Raw genomic sequence first — 20,509 nt, 5'->3', positions numbered from 1 at the left:
TCAAATCTAGAGTTACTTAATAAATTTAAGTGAAAAAAATCAAATGCCATCATTAACTTTTAACACTTTAACACAATGGATGTATTAAGAGAATAGTTTATCTTTACTAACACTTTTTTTAAGTCTCTTTGGAACTCTAACGATAAAGTACTAGTTTGCTAGTAGCATGCTTCATTTCACAGAATTTTTCTTTTGACCCAAAATTAACTTACCATGAGTTTCTTTTGTGCTTGCTTTTACTGCCTCAAAAAAGACAAGTTGGATTAGGAAAGAAAAAAAAAAAAAAAATTGGCCTAGGATAGTATAAATAGAAAGCCCAGAACTGGGTAGTGATGTAATTTTTCCACATACGTGGGAATGGTCTACATGACTCATTCAACAATCTGTGGTTTGTGCTCAGAGTCATTCCCTCTTTTTATACTTTACTGCTCAAAACATAGCATTTATAGAAAATAAAATTTCCAAAATAACTCAAATAGCACATCATGAAACTACAACTAGATCATCAGATTATGTGCATGAGTAATAAGAAATACAGCAGATCATTCAGAAAAAAAGTCAGAACACATAAAAGATTTTCTTGAAGAACATCTAAATGCAGTAGCATTTTTTAAAGTTGCTCTGGAAGGAAACTGCATTACAGAATCTTTTCAAGGAATAAGTGTACAAGGCAGCCATACTGTTTAGGTAGTCAACCTTTAGGAAGCAGAAGCCCAACAATTAGCACACATGCACATAACATACAACCTCACATAGCCTTTTTAATGTTCTACAAACAGAGAAACATGCCAACTTTTAACAGTTCCTTTTTAAGCCACACCCTGATTTTTATAAAATCAACATCAGATAAAAAGTCTATATATAAAATAGCAAAATCATAGCACTACTACAATAGTCCCTCCATCTATATTGTGTGATCTCTTAACACTCTGATCAAGTTTCCCATCCAAGAAGGTAAAGAGACTCAATATGTATACACTCATGCACAGTTCTCAATCCATGTTATCAGAAAGGTGTCTAAAGAGTATTAACTAAGACATTTTACTATACCCTAAAGCAATGAGTTTCATCTCTATTTTTTCAGGAAGAAATTGAGAATAACTGCCAAAATCATTCACACTAGTTTACAACTGTCCAACCACTTTGGCTCACACCTACCTTGTGATTTGTGCACAACTACTGAGCCTCTGCTCCAGAACCCGGCAGCTGCGACGACCGAGCACCCCAGGGCTCGTGCTCCAACGAGAAGCACGTGCACCACACTGGAGAGCAGCCCTTGCTCTCCACAACCAGAGAGGGCCCGGGCGACAACCAAGACCCAGCACAGCCAAAAATAAACAATTTTTTAAAAATCTCATCTTCTAACTAGAAATTGCTATTGTATTTCATACGCCTATATTCAGCCACTTTTAATAGACTTAATTTTTAAAAAATGATCTAAATAATCCAGATACAGAGTCCCATCAATGGCAAGGAACTTGATTCCTTTCCAATGCTTAACTCCCATTTCTATTTTGTATCTAAAGCACTTGTCAGAACCTTCACAACAATGCCTTTGATTTAAAACAAAAATGTCCCCGATTCTTTGACATTATGCATGAAAGGGACAGGTGAACTGAAAGTCTTCTGTTAAAGCATCAAGCATCATTGTACTCTAACTCAGAGTATCTTAAATGAGAAAACTGCTTATTAAATGTCTGTCATCTCAGTAGACTACAGTATTTATTACATACTATCTTCTTACATGGTACACTGTAGACCATTATTCTTCTAGTACTTGTGTGTTAAGATTAAGTTATTTGAAGATAATAAACTGATTCAGAAGTTAGGTGGCTTAAAACAAAGATTTCTTATTCACATTACCTGTGTATAGAAGGGGACAGGACTGCTTTCTATGCAGTCTTTACTCAGGATGATGGAATTCCTACCTCTTGAGACAAGCCAGTCATCATGCCTGGGGAATGAATTATGCACTGACTTAATCGTTTCTAATAGTAACATTTCTACTCGCAAGCCACCAGCCACAGCCAAAGCCAGCCATGGGATGTTTAAATTCAAAGCGAGCGGGGAAATAAAATTGTACCATGTGGCCCAAGAGAAGAACCAGAAATATCAGTGAGTGGTCATCGGTACTCAGCAAATAAAACTCAAGCTCTGTATTTTTGTGGATTTATGTATAAATTAATTTTAAAAAGATTGTTCTATGACTTCCTTCTGTGTCACAAGACAAACAGGAATGAGAGTTAATTTCAGTGTATTAGCATTTGTCAACCCACTCCAGTATTCTTGCCTGGAGAATCCCAGGGATGGGGGAGCCTGGTGGGCTGCCGTCTATAGGGTCGCACAGAGTTGGACACGATTGACGTGACTTGGCGGCAGCAACAGCATTTGTCACAGAGAAGTAATCCATCAGTAAAATTGTGGGTCCCTTCAAGGTAACATTTCTACTGGTTAGCTGCTTACAAATTTCTGTTAATAAAACTTTTTAAATGTTAAAAGGATACATTCCCCAGTGGTGCACAGGAGTCTTGATTTTGCAACCCTAAGGTCTTCTGTGAGCAATCTAAGTTTTCTTTTACCTTTAATACTTTATCATATTCACCTGATCTTCAAACAGTACCGTGACAGCCATCTTGTCTTTACCATTGTCCAAAATTCACTCTCTATATTCTCAGGTGTTTTCTGTTTCGCTGATTCAATTCTCTAGCAAGTTAAGTTCAGCCTATCGCTATCTAAAACAGTTTTACTGTTTGTCTCCTTGTGCTAGCTTCTTTCTTTCTGACCCTTTTTAATAGAGACATTAAAGAGGCTTTATTTCATTGATCACAAAAAAGTAGTTATTTTCTATAATTTTTTACTGGTAAACTATACCAGGAGAGGGCTTCCCTGGTAGCTCAGCTGGTAAAGAATCCGCGTGAAATACAGGAGACCCTGGTTTGATTCCTGGTTCAGGAAGATGCCCTGGAGAAGGTAACTGGCTACCCACTACAGTATTCTGGCCTGGAGAATTCCATGGACTGTAGTCCATGGGGTTGCAGAGTCAGACACGACTGAGCAACTATCACTATTATCAGGAGAAGAATCTTCTGTTAAGTCCACAGGACTGCTGTTCCTCCACTGTAGCTTGAATTCATAAGCCTCAAGTTGATTTTTATGCTTATTCATCCTGTAATGAATTATCAAAGTCCACTGGAAAACCTTCCAATCCACCACCTCAAGTATTCTCAGCCTCTCTGGATACTCACAAATCCCTGGCAGACAAAATTGAACCCAAACAAAACTAAACTTCTGGTATGATTCCAAAAATTTATCAATATTAGAAAGGATGCAGGTAGACTTGTAATTAAGGCAAAAACAATAAAAAGTAACAAAAAAAAAAAAAAAGTAACTTCAACAAGATAGAACTTTCTCAGGTTACCAGTCCATTAGTTATAATAATAGTTTTGGATTAGTGTGACTCCCTATCTTTTTGATAAGCCATCCTCATCATGACTTGCATTCTGCAGCATATGATGGCTATTAGTGGTTCCCTCCTTAACATCTGTATTCTAGCCAATGGGAAGCAGAAAAAGGGAAAGCACATCCCTTAGGGCTGGATCTAGAGTTGCACAAATCTTTTCTACTTTACAATGCATATTAGAATTCAATCACATGGCCACAGCTAACTACAAGGGAAGATGGGAAATACAGGCTAGCTGAGCAGCCATGGGACCAGTTAAAATTCAGGGATTCTTATTATTAAAGAAAGAACTGGGGGTTCAGTGGTAAGGAATCCACCTGCCAATGCAGGAAACAAGGGTTTGTTCGCTGTTTCGGGAAGATCCCACATGTCGTGGAGCAACTAAGCCTGAGCATCACAACTATTGAGCCTGTGCTGGAATTACTGAGCTTGGGAGCTACAACCACTGAAGCTTGCATGCCCTAGAGCCCATGCTCTGCAACAAGAGAAGTCACTGCAATGAGAAGCCCGCGCAATGCAAGTAAAGTAGCCACCACTCACCACAACTAGAGAAAAATCTGTGCAACAACGAAGGCCCAGCACAACCAAAAATAAGTAAATAAATAAAATTACAAAGAAAAAAAGAATATATCAATAATACAGTGATCTTTAAAAAAAAAAAGAGAGTGTTCAGTAATAGCTACTGGGAAACAATCAGCAGTTTCTGCTACATGGAGTAATGGGATCAGGAGAAAAAAGTATATCCCCTAGAAACAAGGTACTTTGCCTGACAGTCTAAAGTGAACAGTACACAGGGACAAATTAAACATTTAACCTTTGTACCAGGCAAGCTATAAAGCTATAACCAATGGTATTTTGTAGTACAACATTAAAATCATAATGGCTTAAGATGGCAGTTTTAATAGAGGGAAAAACTGCAACATACCAAAAGCAGCCAGGAAACCAATATTGGAGAGAGAGTCTTCCTAGCCTGACCTAGACTCAGAGGATATTTTTGTTTTCTGCTTTCTATTGTAAATTAACAAAAGAATTTTTTAAAAAGGGATATTGAAGCTTTGCACAGTGGTAGTATCATAGCCAATGAGGTTTATCCGAGGCGCGGTTATTGCTAATTGAAAAAAAAAAAAGGGATATTGAGAGGAACTGCCCAAAATTTCAGATCTTTCTGCCATCTTTCTAGAAAAGGATTTATTTTGGCGTACCACCTCTAGTAGAGAATTCAGAAGTAAGAGTCTTACAACAGTATTTCCCAAGCTACTTGTTTTCATAAGTTAGATTTATCTAAAACCATTTAATTTAAAACAACAAAAGTTTTAACAAGTGCTGGTAAGTCAAAAGCTTCAATAATCAAAATATATTATTATTCAGGACTTCCCAGGTGGAACAGTGGTAAAAAATCCACCTGCCAAGCAGGAGACATGGATTCAATCCCTGGGTTGGGAAGATCAAGAGGAAATGGCAACCCACTCCACTATTCTTGCCTGGGAAATCTCATGGGCAGAGAAGCCTGGTGGGCTACAGCCCACAGAGTCTGTAAAGAGTTGGACATGACTGAAGCAACTTAGCACACACTGGGCTTTTACTAAGTTTCAGGCACTAAATGCTTTACATACTGACATCCAGAACCTCCCCTAATATTTGAGAGACCTGAGGCAAAATTATAAGTGGACATCAACAGGGTTGCAAAGAGTCAGATACAAAACTATTTAGGACTAAACAACAAACAACAATTATTATTATTTAAAATGGATAAATCCAAAGCATTGAATTTTTTAATTAGGTGCTCTGGAAAACTATTTAAGCCATCACATTGTATTTTTTAAATCTAATGCTGAAAATGAAATGCATCATTAGCATTAGCTTCCACACCTTCCTCAGTCATCTAACCTTCCTCACATTTCAAAGTATCCAAATTTTTAGTCTAGGATTACTATATATTCTCATCAGAAATCCTGCATTGATGATAACTTTGAAGGGAACTTTGGTCAAGAGATACTTCATAAAAAATACTATTAATAATATAGTCAGTCTCTAAATCAATTTATGTTCCCACAATGTAAACCAGGTACCAACTCATAATGAATTATCCTTTAGAAACAAACCAAATCACGGTTAACTTCCCAGACCAGCCCATAAAAGCCTGTTTTATCCATGTTCAGACCCTTGGAGGAGGGGAAAACATGTACAAGTCAACAGTGATAATTACCATTTGGAAAACAGTTCCATCCTTGGATATGTGAACAGACCCTGCTTTTTCCTGAAATACAGGCAGATTTGCAGCAGCAGCATCTAAGCTCAGGAGCTCTGGCTATGGTAGAAGATGCATCTTAGCTTAGCCACAACAACATTTACTCATTTACACACTAATCCTATCAGGCCTCTATCCTATGGTGTAAGTTTCTTTACCCCTCTACCTGGAATGCTTTTTCCCTCCTAACATTTTTTTTTTTTTTTTTTTAACCCTAACATTCTTAATCATGTTTTCCATGTAAATTCAACAGTAATTTCCTCAGGAAGTCACCACTTCCTTCCTAGTGCTCTCCTCAAACTCGGAAGATCTGTAATAGAACTTTTACCACTATCTGTTGTTTTAATTCACCCCTTCCTTCCACACACTAGCCAAAGAGCTAGTCCAGAGCTTGCTTATTGCATCTCACCTTTCCCACACTCTCCTGACCAGCAGTGCTTAACAAAAACACGTAGCACAACGACCAGAGGCTTTTCAAGTCCCACAGATCTAGATTAAAGTCGCTGTGTCACTGACTAAACAGGGAATCTTGAGTTAATTACCCAAACACTCCAAGCCTCAGTTTCCGTTTCTGTGAAACAAAAAAACTACCTCAAAGAAGAGCTGTGTTACCCAAGCAGAATTAGCTGTTCTCTAATGCTTAAGAGAAAGTAGCGTCTATATTAAAAATTCTGAATTAGATAAAAACGCTGTGTCCGAGGGCTTACAAGACATGACAAAGTAAGAATTTGAAAATGAATACAAATACTCCTTACTTTAAAAATACAACTTGGCCATCTTAAACTAAATGTTTTCCTTTAGGAAACATTGCTAATGCAAATTTAAAGATAATCTGATAATGTTTAAAATACTATGATTGCAGCATTAAATATGCTAGACCAATAACAATCTCTCAAACACATTTTGCAAATGACCTGCTAGGGAAAATGGCATCTCAGACTTAGAATCAACCTTTTTCCTACAAGGTTAAGAAAAAAGGAGTACTTATATTCCCAAAATATGTATCACTGAAATCTCATACTAAAATTCTACTGTATATTTTATACATTACCTCATTTGATTCTTAATTCCTAGTAAACATGAGATTTACGGTACATGCCCTTGCAAGGGGGCTGTACCTATGTTACATATAAAGAAGGCTAAGCTTGGAAAAATTATACAACTTGACCTAAGTCACATAACTCATCAAGTAGTAGAGCCAAATCTAGACTCGAGGGCCAAGGACTACTAGTTTTTCCAGGAGCTATGGACACACACAGATATCTGGTTTACAGGAATAATTTTGAAGTCTAGGTCTGGAGACATGGGAAATATGAGGGCAAAGATGAAAAGCCTAAAGAAGTACAGAGATTTCAAAGAATGTGGCAAATTATAAAGTTTACAGGATAGATCTGTGTTTCTTAACATGTTACCAACGTAAGACCTGAACTAGAGTTTCTGAAAGTGGGGCCACGAATCCTTTTAAACATATTTCTCAGCTGACGCTTAATGCACACTCACATTCATGTCTCAGATTCACTGCTATTAACAATATCCAGAATAACTTAAGAGGGGAAGGTCAAAGTGATTCATTTTTCTCTTGCAAATTCATCTAAACTATTCTCCCAAGAAAAAGAAATGCAAAAAAGCAAAATGGCTGAGGAGGCCTTACAAATAGCTGTGAGAAGGGAAGCAAAAAGCAAAGGAAAAAAGGAAAGACATACCCATTTGAATGAAAAGTTCCAAAGAATAGCAAGGAGAGATAAGAAAGCCTTCCTCAGCGATCAATGCAAAGAAATAGAGGAAAACAATAGAATGGGAGACTAGAGATCTCTTCAAGAAAATCAGAGATACCAAGGGAACATTTCATGCAAAGATGGCTTCGATAAAGGAAAGAAATGGTAGGGGCCTAACAGAAGCAGAAGATATTAAGAAGAGGTGGCAAGAATACACAGAAGAACTATACAAAAAAGGTCTTCACGACCCAGACAATCAAGATGGTGTGATCACTCACCTAGAGCCAGACATCCTAGAATGAAAAGTCAAGTGGGCCTCAGGAAGCATCACTATGAACAAAGCTAGTGGAGGTGATAAAATTCCAGTTGAGCTATTTCAAATCCTAACAGATGATGCTGTGAAAGTGCTGCATTCAAAATGCCAGCCAATCTGGAAAACTCAGCAGTGGCCACAGGACTGGAAAAGGTCAGTATTCATTCCAATCCCAAAGAAAGGCAATGCCAAAGAATGCTCAAACTACCGCACAATTGCACTCATCTCACACGCTAGTAAAGTGATGTTTAAAATTCTCCAAGCCAGGCTTCAGCAATACGTGAACTTCCGTTCAAGCTGGTTTTAGAAAAGGCAGAGGAACCAGAGATCAAATTGCCAACATCTGCCGGATCATAGAAAAAGCAAGAGAGTTACAGAAGAACATCTATTTCTACTTTATTGACTATGCCAAAGTCTTTGACTGTGTGGATCACAATAAACTGTGGAAAATTCTGAAAGAGATGGGAATACCAGACCACCTGACCTGCCTCTTGAGAAACCTATATGCAGGTCAGGAAGCAACAGTTAGAACTGGACATGGAACAACAGACTGGTTCCAAATAGGAAAAGGAGCACATCAAGGCTATATATTGTCACCCTGCTTATTTAACTTCTATGCAGAGTAAATCATGAGAAACGCTAGGATGGAAGAAGCACAAGCTGGAATGAAGATTGCCAGGAGAAATATCAATAACCTCAGATATGCAGATGACACCACCCTTATGGCAGAAAGTGAAGAAGAACTAAAGAGCCTGTTGATGAAAGTGAAAGAGGAGAGTGAAAAAGTTGGCTTAAAGCTCAACATTCAGAAAACTAAGATCATGGCATCTGGTCTCATCACTTCATGGCAAATAGATGTGGAAACAATAGAAACAGTGGCTGGCTGTTTTTCTGGGCTCCAAAATCTCTGCAGATGGTGATTGCAGCAGACACTTACTCCTTGGAAGGAATGTTATGACCAACCTAGACAGCATATTAAAAAGCAGAGACATTACTCTGTCAACAAAGGTTCGTCTAGTGATGGCTATGGTTTTTCCAGTGGTCATGTATGGATGTGAGAGTTGGACTATAAAGAAAGCTGAAAAGGAAAAAAATGAAAAAAAAAAAAAAAGAAAGCTGACTGCCGCAGAATTGATGCTTTTGAACTGTGGTGTTGGAGAAGAATCTTGAGAGTCCCTTGGACTACAAGGAGGTCCCACCAGTCCATCCTAAAGGAGATCAGTCTGGAGTGTTCCTTGGAAGGACTGATGTTGAAGCTGAAACTCCAATACTTTGGCTACCTAATGCAAAGAGCTGACTCATTTGAAAAGACCCTGATGCTGGGAAAGATTGAGGGCAGGAGGAGAAGGGAACGACAGAGGATGAGATAGCTAGATGGCATGCAACTCAATGTCCAACTCAATGGACATGGTTTGGGTGGACTCCAGGAGTTGGTGATGGACAGGGAGGCTTAGTGTGCTGTGGTTCATGGGGTCACAAAGAGTCAGACAGGACTGAGCGACTGAACTGAACTGAAACTATTCTCCAGTGTTTTCCTTACATTACTTTTAAGAAAAATGAAGGAATTCTCCTTTAAATGGTATTCAAAAAGTGGCTTTAAGTTGATAACACTATTTCTATATAAGACTTCATTGTGAAATCCTAATTTATAAAAGTCTTGATAATTTACTAACTTAATACTTTACAGCCTATAAGTCACATATAAACAATGTACAAGGTCAGATTTATGAACAAATTGATAATCTAAATATGATTATACTGCCACCTAGTGCTCAACTTTTAAAGTGACATAATCACACAGGGTTGGGGGGAACCCACAAACAGTGCTGTTGGAGCCAACAGTTTCATGGTAGAAATGACAAAGCTTTGCTTTAAAAATTGGCCCTATTTGAGTGATCACTAGCAATATATTAAGGGTCATTGACAAAACAGCCAATGACAATAATACTTCGAATGTCTAAAATAACAATCTTATAATTCAAATGTCAACTAAACTGTTACATGTTGTTAAACAGTTCTACAAACAGCTAAAAAGAAATTGGACACAATCCAAATTATAGGAGAGACTAAATACTACACAACTATTTAAATACTGGGGAAAAATTAAACAGGACATCTAATTGTATATTCCAAAGATAGCAGCAATATCATCTCCCATCCGCATATTCTTCTGAGTATGACCTTGTTACCCTCCCACTGGGGCTTCCATGGTGGCTCAGCTGGTGAAGAATAAGCCTGCAATGCAGGAAACCTAGGTTCAATCCCTGGGTTGGGAAGAGACCACGGAAAAGGGAATGGCTACCCATTCCAGTATTCTGGCCTGGAGAATTCCATGGACTGTATAGTCCACGGGGTCACAGAGAGTCAGACATGACTGAGCGACTTTCACTCACTACCCTCACACTGAGGTGGGGCCATTTCTTCTCCCCTTCCAGTCTAGGCAGGTCCTAGGACGGCTGTGACTAACAGAATACAGAAGTGATCTTGTTTCAAGGCACAGCCCTTAACTACTTGAGTCCAGCTTCCATTCTCCCTCAGAACACTTGCTCTTGGGATATCTTTCTTAGAAACCAACCAACCACCATGTATGAGCTATTCTAACACAACTATGGAAAGGCTTTAGAGGATGACACTTCAACGTAGGGAGGTCAAGGAGCAGAGAGGTACCAAAATGCAGGTGAGAAACCATTAGGGAAGTGGACCCTCCAGGTCCAGTTAGGGCTGAAACAGTGGCCTAAGTGAGCCTTCCCAAATTAATGACCTATAAAATTTTGAGCAAAATTAAATGGCTGTTACAAGCCACTAAATTTTAAAGTGGTCCATCATGTAACTGAAACCAGAAACTGGTTCCAGAAAGTATGATGTTGCTTTAATAAAGTCCTAAAATATGTGGCACTGGTTTTAAGACTGAGTGATGGGGCTCACGTAGCCTATGAATGATGGCTTGAAGGACAGTGAGAAGTGTTATTAGAGACTTCAAAAGAGGTATTTTATGTCACACAAAACTTTTGTATTGTGAATTATTTCACTTAAGAAAAAAACAATAATAATGGGCGCTCTTACTTGATGGCTCAGTAGAGGGGTACAATACAGCTCCAAAAAAGACAGTTAAGCATTATCTGGTCTTGAGTTTGAAATTAAAGGGAGTTAGTGACGATGGGATGGAGAAGGAAATGGCAACCCACTCCAGTATTCTTGCCTGGAGAATCCCAGGGACGGGGGAGCCTGGTGGGCTGCCGTCTGTGGGGTCGCACAGAGTCGTACACGACTGAAGCGACTTAGCAGCAGCAGCAGCGACAGTGGGATGCCCTAATTTCAAGAACACATTAATATTAAATATTAAGTACAGAGTTGTCCGGAAACAATTCTAAAAGAGCTTGTTTCTAAAGTTGTCTGGGTGACTATTTAAACAAAAAGCTATTCAAAGTGCTTGTTCAACAAATGTTATAACCTCAAAACTAAAAACTTTCAGGCAATGTAAAATTTCATGGCAAGTATAATCAAACTGTGTACACCAAAATTATTTATTAGTAGACACATGATGATGCTATCTAAATATAAATCACTATGAACATCAATATCTCAAATGTTAAAAAAGTTACAAATTTTATGCCCTCAGTGGACTACAGAATATTTGCCCAGCTTAATTTCTTCCCTATCTCCAAAGTATTAGAGATAAAGGTTGAACTGAGCTGACAAGAGAAGAGCATATGCCTTTAAATCAAAATGATGATGGAAATCTAATTTATTATTAATATATGACAATGATATATGTTTCTGTATATGTGTACATATGTGTATTTTTAAAATTTAGACCCATGGAAAGTCATGATCAATTAAACTATTTTCAACATAATTTGACTGATGGTAACATCAGCAAAATGGAACTTTCTGTTTGCAGACTCCTTCTTGCTTGCCTCCCCTTGTCTGATTCTTCACTTGCAGGACATCATATTATACATTTAATCACAATACTTGTGAATGGGGCTACTGTGTATGTTAAAACAAAAGTTTGTTATATTTTGTCAGAAAACCCAGCATCACAAACAGGTATTTCTATATACAGAAAAGTTTAATCAGATTATACTTCAAAATTTTCAGGCCTTAAAATCTAGCCTGGGGACTTCCCTGGTGGTCGAGTGGTTGGGAATCCAGCTTGCAGTGCAGGGGACATGGTTTTGATCCCTGGTCCGGAACAGAGATCCTACACATCACAGGGCAGCTAAGTCCACATGCCACAACTAGCGAAGTGAAGTGAAGGAGTGAAGTCACTCAGTCGTGTCCGACTCTGCAACCCCATGGACTGTAGCCTGCCAGGCTCCTCCATCCATGGAATTTTCCAGGCAAGAATACTGGAGTGGGTTGCCATTTCCTTCTCCAGGAGATCTTCCCAACCCAGGGATGGAACCTGGGTCTCCTGCACTGCAGGCAGACTCTTTACCATCTGAGCCACCAGGAAAGCCACAACGAGACAGTGCCACAACTAGAGAGTCTGTGCACCACAATGAAAGATCCTGTGTGATACAACTAAGACCTGATGCAGCCAAATAAACTGGAAAAATAAAAATTTAGCCTACATAGTTAGATTGAAAAATACCATTTTTGATGCTGTTCAATAATAATAATAAAGCAAAATTAAAAGGAAATAAACTATCTTTGGTTTGAGATAGGAAAAAAAAAGTAAAATTTAGGATTCCAAGCACTACTTAAAAGAATATAAGACTTGAGAATTATATCCTCCTTCTCCAGTTACTTAATTTTACCCAATTATCTTGCTAGTTACAGCAGAAGTGAAGCTGATGGAAAGACTGGAAATATAATACAATATTTTTCCACTATTTCTTTTTAAATGGCAACAGAAGTTAAGAGAACCAAGAAACTGAAATTCTAATTCATCTTCTGTCTCTGTCTCACTCTTACATATTATCAATTCAATCTTAATACTTGGGAAGAATTAGAATGCTCTCATTTAACTTGGGGGTCAGCAAACATCTTCTGTAAAAGGCCATAGAAAACATTTTATAAAGGCTTTGTGGGTCCAGAGGCCAAACTGAGGTTATTATTTTATATATATATATATATATATATGTATATTATATATATATAGGTAATTGAACAAAAAGAGACTAATCCACTAATTTTTAATTAAGTTAAAAATATAATAATGACCAAATATAATTTGTTATAATACAATTTCTAATACTGGGAGTAAAAGAATTCTCTTTTGAAGGGATAACATTTCATTTAATCAAGAGTTCAAAGTTAGTGTTCCCTACCGTTAAAAATTTTTTTATTCGATTACAAATGGTCATCTGTCAGTGTTATATTAAAAAAATTTTACGTATCTTACTTTTAAAAATGTCTTCCCTCATGCAGACAAGTACAATCAAATACTGATATTAATCCACAAGCATTTCTAATAGAGCATATTCACTGCTTGGAAGGCATTTACAGAATTTTATTACATTCTTCTGATATCTACCTTTTAACATGTCATTACACTGTAGATTAAAAAATCACTTCCAATTAAAGGTTAGGTAGACGCTCCTTAATTGCAGTTAAGCAGTTTTAAAATATGAAAATTTCCTTTGCACTTGTATCCTGGTCTGAAAAATACTGATTAAAGTTTGAGTTTGGAAAATATATCCACTGCATATTTGGGTGGGAATTAAAATCTTAGTTTTTGTTTTAACTTCTGACAACAATGAAACTATGCAAGATGTATTAAAGCAATTTGACATTACTTATGTTTTAAATAATGCTTGTTGTCAAACTGGCTTTACTACAGTGTAATCAATCACTGCTTTGCCTTTGCAGTTCTAGATTGAATTTATTAATAAACACTAGCAACTCTGCAGGAAAACCTAATTTCTGAAGCCATTTGTGTTCAACAGTAGTGGCTGAAGGCAGTACTGGCTCAGAAAAACTTCAACCTTGCCCCAGAGCTTTAATAAAGTCACAGAAAAACTTTGCCATTATTAAGTTACCAAATGACTGTGTGATTGTGCAAGTCAAGATACTCAGCTTCTATTCCTGACAAAAATTTATAGAATTGATGACAGTTAAGTCCATGAGGGTGAATGAAATTCACCACTGACATTATATATGGATCAATAACACATGATGAATTCAAACCTTTTCTACAATATAGCAGATGAGTAATACAATGGATTACTATACACTTGAAACATCTTCCATTTTCACAATCTTTATAAGTTTGTCCAACTAAGTCTTCTGCACTACACATCCTAGCAGATTCCACTTCAGGTTGTACTGAATCAGTATTTTAGCAACTTAATTTATTAGTAGTTTCTCCTGTAGTTGTTCCATGCAGCTGATTCACAGTCTATGAAACCCTGCACTGACTCTGTGAGTAAACAAATCAGCAGTATCAGTAACACCTGTCTAGTCATCAAGCGTCTAGGAAAAGTACTTAAATAAATTATCTTGTTTTTAATTTACTACTGATGTCACTCCCAACGTCCTCAACTCTTCAAGCAACTGTTTCTGCTGAGAGGCTTAGCAGTCTTAAGTAAGTTTATATTCTCTGGACACATTTCTTCAGCTACTACAAACGCACAAATAACTCATCATTGGTAAATGATCTTCCCTGTTTGGCCCACAAATGAGCCACTCAGAAACTTAACTGCAGCCTTATTTTTATTCTTTTACTTTTGTGAAGAAATTCGGCTGTGATGAGATATTCTACTTGGTATTTTCTAAATTTTATGACCATTGTTTTCCTGAGTTAGCAGTACTGTGATGAGTGCTTAGCCTGATAATGTCAACATCAGTTGTCTTCTTCTGGCATATCTACAGTATGGACCACATGATAAGGACAATGCTTTGCCATTTCATCCAGTAACAAACAACGTATGCTCCACTAAGCCTTAAAAGCATGACATTCAGAGTTCATCTTTTTTTTTTTCTCATTTTGACTTGAAGGGTATGCAATGGTAACAAAATAAATAAATATAAATTTGCAGTATGGAGGTATGCTTGGCACTCAAAATGCTGCAGATTTATAACTGGGATTTGTAGTGCACTGAGCGGCAGTATGATGTGATGAGACCACCACATAAGGTTTCTTTTTGTTTTTTAATTAATTTGTTTGTTTTAATTGGAGGCTAATTACTTTACATTATTGTACTGGTTTTTGCCATACATTGACATGTTTCTTTTACAACCACTAAATTCTGCTGTTGCAACATGAAAACAGCTACAGACAATATATACACAAATGAGTGTGACTATATTCCAATAAAATTTTATTTACAAGTTTGACTTTGATAATATTTTCATGTCCCCAAATATTATTTTGATTTTTTAACCATTAAAAAAATATAAAAGCCATTCTCAGCACACAGGCCATATAAAAATAGGTGACAGGTCATACTGGAACTATGGCAGTGGAACTAGACTGCTGGACTACTTAATCCTCAGTTTCTGCCATTTCTAAAATGAAGATATACCTCAGAGGTGTCACTAAGGAAAAACTGAGTGAATATGTAAGTCATTTAGAACAGTGCCTAGCATATAAGCTTATTAACTGTTAATATTGCTTACTGAGTAGAATGTAATTACAAATGGATTTCAATTCCTACTAACAACTCTGTATGATTAAAAACCCCCACTGGAGGTCTGAGGCAAGCACCCTATTTGGATGAATATTACACGTCCTCTAAGCAAGCCACTTCCACAGTATAACACTATCCATGTTTCTGTTATACTGTCCACAATCCTACTAGCAGCTTCATTCTTCGAGTATTTCAAACCTTAAAGTATACCTTTTCTCAGGTGCTGGAGACAACCTCACCATAAGAAAAATTTCTGAACAGACTATCTCTATCCTAAAGTTATACTACAGATCTAGATTAGTGAGCAACTAGGAATAAAGTGAAATTTTAAGAAGCAGTATTTTTGGCAATAACAATTTCACATTAGAAATTCATAAATAAATCAGTCTCTATGAGCAAATGAAATTTAAACAAATCTTTTTTTGATGACTAAAAGGCCTTGCATGAGACTCAATACCTCTATATAGACATACCTTTATTATCCCAAAATAATTCATGCTTATTTAATTTCATTGCTCTGAAACAAATCATGTTTAAATATAAGAAAATCACAAAAGGTAGATTTATTCATTATTTCCATATGCACAAGTGTGCATCAAATATTTAAGCCAAAAAACTCAGAAAACAAAGGACTAAGGGCCTTTCCTTCTGGATTAACTACTTCAATTTTAGATGTTCCACCCTACCCCACATTATGAAATATATGTGTTTCTATAGACAGCAAAATATGGTGTTTCTGACTTTACTCTCACTCATTTCCTTTCTTCTAAATCTATTTGCTTTACAAAAAAATATGTATTACCTGTAAGTGGAAAAAGTAAAATGTATTCATTAAAAGAGAGTTTGGAAAATATACAAAAGCAAAGTACCCAAAATAGTGTTTTCAGTTAAAATCATAGTAACTGCTTACCTACAACCAGGCCACATTCAGGACAGATCATATCACCAGCTCTGTAGTCCTCCACTAGGATCGCATCTGGATGGTTTGGACATGTGACTCTTGGAAGAGCATCCAAACTACATGAAAAAAAGTTTTTCTTAAAATATCCTTCTAAGCAACACGCAACAAAGTACTAATCTTTCAGAGGGGGAAAGAGGTGGATTCTCAACACTTTCCCAACAAATTTACAGTACATCTACACTTATAATACATTTAAGCTCAAATTTCAAAGTAAACATCCTAGTTATGTTACTTTAAATCCTACTCAGTAATTAACAAATACTACTGGAACTGCCTTTTGTAAGAATAGTTCCTGGTTTGCAAAATAGAAGGCTTTAAAAATATAAACAGAAAACAAGCTTTTTTCTAACATGTAGACTACTAAAATGTTTATAAATCATGATTGGCATGGAAATGACTATCTACCATCGTTAACACTCAACATGTACATATAACCATCTGGTCTTCGACCCTTGACACTTATTTCTCTGGTGAGAGAATAAATTTCAAGTCTGTGTTTTTCTACTTGCTGGATACTTTAATAATAAACTTGAATGTACATTGAACCTAAAAAGGATACAAACCAAGGTGGTAAATGTGGCTCTGCTGAACTTAGGATGATTTCCTTTAGTCCAGAACTGAGTTTGTCAGCACTCAAGAAATGACTTCAAAGGCTACTTTTAAATCTATTTGTGTTATTAATAATTTTCTCTATTACTTTATTTTGAAAATAAAGCAGTATGGGGAAGACACAGCCTTAAGTGACCTGAAAAAATCAGTTCTAAAAACCATCAAAGGTATTTAACATAGATTTAATAATTATTTCTATGGCTGTGGTGTCTTAACAATCATAAATGTCTGGTATCATTGAAAATAAGCCCTTTTTAAAAAGTTCACTTGAAGTAATACAGAACAAGCTTCACAAATAAATATATAAAAGACAACATCAACTATTCTTGAAGTATGTAAACAGGTATTTGTGGTTTTGGATAATGTTTCTCAAACTAGCAAACACAGTTCAAAATGGTAAGTTTCAACAGAGGTGATATACACCGAAGAACTGATAAAATAATCCATATTCCCAAATGTACATATTCAGGTTAACCAGAACACATCTTGAATCTTCTCACTGGGAAAACAGGGAATGGTGGTTTAATTTATATTCACGCTTATTAGACTCTTGAGTCCCTTGAGCTGCAAGATCAAACCAGTCAATCTTAAAGGAAATCAATCCTGAATGATGCTGCAGCTAAAGCTCAAATACTTTGGCCACCTGATGTAAAGACCCAACTCACCGGAAAAGACCCTGATGCTGGGAAAGACTGAAGGCAGGAGGAGAAGGGGGCGACAGAGTGTGAGATGCTTGGATGGCATCACTGACTCAATAGACATGAGTCTGAGCAAAGTCTGGGATATAGTGAAGCACAGGGAGGCCTGGTGTGCTGTAGTCCATGGGGTTCCAAAGAGTTACTGAACAACAACAGGCTTATTCCATAAACTTCTACTAGGAAAATATTTTAATAAATTATAACAAATAAAACATTAAGAAATTAGTATAAATTATTTTTAAAAACCTGTGTCAAAATAAAGGACAGTGTTAGAAAGTAACTGTAATTACAAATGTGTAAAATGGGCAGCCATGTGACACATAGCATTCAAAGGACTGATATATTTTGTACTATTAAAAAGTAGACTATTGTGTGCATGTATATGTATATAAAAATGATATGGGAACAACTCAAAGATATGCTGAGTGAAAGAACAACATAGGGATTTCAGAGAAAAGTGAAAAAAGAACTACAGTCATATGCAATAACATGAATAAATCTCTGGTGTCCAAAGAGACCAGACAACAGAGGAATACATATGCATTTATATATAAAGTTTAAGTCAGGCAAAACAAATCTATAGTGTTAATAATAAGGATGTGGTTTTCTTTGAGAAAGGGTAATGACTGAGGGCATAAAGGAGGTTTTTCAGAGTGCTTCTGCTGCTGCTAGTGGTATCTGACTGGGTGACAGCTATGTGCATGTGATCACTTTTTAACTGAACTGCACACTTAAAAATCTATGTGCTAAATAACTTCACAAAAAAAGGTAAAAAGCAAGATAGCATTCAGTTTTTATATCAGACTACTTTTTGGAAGGAAGAGAGGTTAGGATTATATGCATATGTTTGTTAAACCACAAAGTCACTAGGAAAACACCCAGAAACTGGTTACAATGACTGCTTTGGAGAAGAATTAGATGGCTAGGAGTGAGGGAATAAAAGAAACTGCTTTTCACTTTTCTTCTTGGTTTTTATGATCTGCATGTGTTACCTATCCAAAACAAAACTGTGCTCAAGCAGTTAACTTTTAATGAAATAACCCACAAGGGTAATACAAAAGAGAAACCACAAGAGTAGGGTGGTGGGGGAAGTAAGGAATAGAAACGAAACTGAAGTAATGGAGCAAACCACCACGACTGACATTAAAACAACTCAGGCTGCCTAAGAAGCCACGTAATTCCAAACTTCATTTTATAGCTATCCTTTACTGGGTGCCTACTATGTATCTAGTATTGTACATATATTATTAATCTTCATTAGCAGTACCCTTCAAATTAAGCATTACCTCTATTTTAAAGATTATGCTCAGAGAATGATTTCCCTGAAGTCACAGAACTAATGAGTGGTAGAGTCTAGGTCTGAATTCACATTTGTGTTCTTCTCAGTGAGAACACCAAGCAGTTTCACAGCCCAGTAACTGTCTCTTTTCCTCAGGGGGTGGGGGGGAAGCTATCACAGAAATACTAACATTCACCTTTGTTCTCACTGGCAGAAAAAACTCGAGATGGACAACTGCAATAATCCTAGGAAAAATTTCAAAGAAATATCTCAAAGATTTTTTTCTTTTAATGAAGAGAATAAAGCACACAAAGGAAACGTATTTTTTTTTTTTTTTTTTGGTAAAGAATCTATCAAGTGAATTTACTACATTTAACTACTACAACATGTTATAATAAAGCCCAAATATAACCATATTCATAGTAGATCTGCCCTAGGAGAATGTCATATAGAGGCGTCCTTGGGAAGCTAGTTCTCCATTTACCTACAAGGAAGTCTAACCTGACAGAGCCACACCCAAATAGAATGATTGAGCATTTAATCACAGAATTACAATCAGTAAACAAGTGTCACTGGCCTTAAGAGTTGTTGCCAAGTAGTTTAGCTAAGGCTGCCTCCTGCCCCATCTTTTAAAAATACAGTAACATAAAGTAGTAAGCCTTGGTACTCACCAGAAAGGGCCTGGACTACTCAAAGTTTATTATTTTGTGATGATGGCTTTCATCAGGAACTCAATTCCAAAGATGAGAACAAGTTCAGAAAAATTATGCCAGAGTTACCTTGCCTTCCAGAAGCTACAGAACTTAATCTGATACGTTTAATACATTATGAGTTACCAAGTGTGATAACAGGAAACAGATATATCAGATTCTACACCCTAACAACTAACCTTGGAAAAGTCAACATGTGCATGACTCAGTTTACACTTAGGCAAAGATCTTAATATCTACCTCATACTGATCATGAGAGACATAATTAGGGTCTGCAAGCATTTTTCATGTCACAGGATTAAAGGTTGTCTCTAATGGCTGCTGCTGCTGCGTCGCTTCAGTCCTGTCCGACTCTGTGCGACCCCATAGACAGCAGCCCACCAGGCTCCTCTGCCCCTGGGATTCTCCAAGCAAGAATACTGGAGTGGATTGCCATTTCCTTCTCCAATGCATTAAAGTGAAAACTAAAAGTGAAATCTTTCAGTCGTGACTCTTCCCGACCCCATGGACTGTAGCCCACAAGGCTCCTCCGTCCATGGGATTTTCCAGGCAAGAGTACTAATGACACTGTATGCATTTGCGGTAAGTATCAATCAGTACATCACATTTTAAAAATATATTAGTGACTTCCCGGCTGCTGCCAAGTCGCTTCAGTCGTGTCCGACTCTGTGCGACCCCATAGACGGCAGCCGACCAGGCTCCCCCGTCCCTGGCAAGAACACTGGAGTGGGTTGCCATTGCCTTCTCCGAGTGACTTCCCAGTATACGCTAATTTTCTGCAGGCAAAATTTTCTTCAGGAGTATGCAGATGACATCTCTAAAGAAATCTCTTAAGGAGACTTATCAACTGTTCAGAAATGCCTTAGCTTCCACTTCAAAAGGCCTCGGGGATGGCTATCAGTTTCCATCAGGCTTACCAACGCTGACGTCCCTAACTTT

At 37.1% G+C, this 20,509-nt stretch overlaps 1 protein-coding gene and 1 pseudogene across 1 annotated transcript in view; one reads left to right on the top strand and one right to left on the bottom strand.

The window, feature by feature from the left end:
- The window catches only part of GTF2B (general transcription factor IIB), a 31,564-nt gene that overhangs the window by 10,502 nt on the left and 553 nt on the right, over nucleotides 1-20,509 (bottom strand). The window contains exon 2 of the mRNA XM_061121463.1: nucleotides 16,224-16,330. Within this exon, the coding sequence (XP_060977446.1) occupies nucleotides 16,224-16,330 (107 nt within the window). The remainder of the gene's footprint in view (nucleotides 1-16,223; nucleotides 16,331-20,509) is intronic.
- Nucleotides 4,512-4,644, top strand: LOC133041906 (U4 spliceosomal RNA; annotated as a pseudogene).

This window comes from Dama dama, chromosome 20, assembly GCF_033118175.1.
Source record: "Dama dama isolate Ldn47 chromosome 20, ASM3311817v1, whole genome shotgun sequence".
NCBI lineage: Eukaryota > Metazoa > Chordata > Mammalia > Artiodactyla > Cervidae > Dama > Dama dama.
The sequence above is the reverse complement of the archived record's forward strand: the minus strand, read 5'-3'. Positions and strand labels throughout refer to the sequence as shown.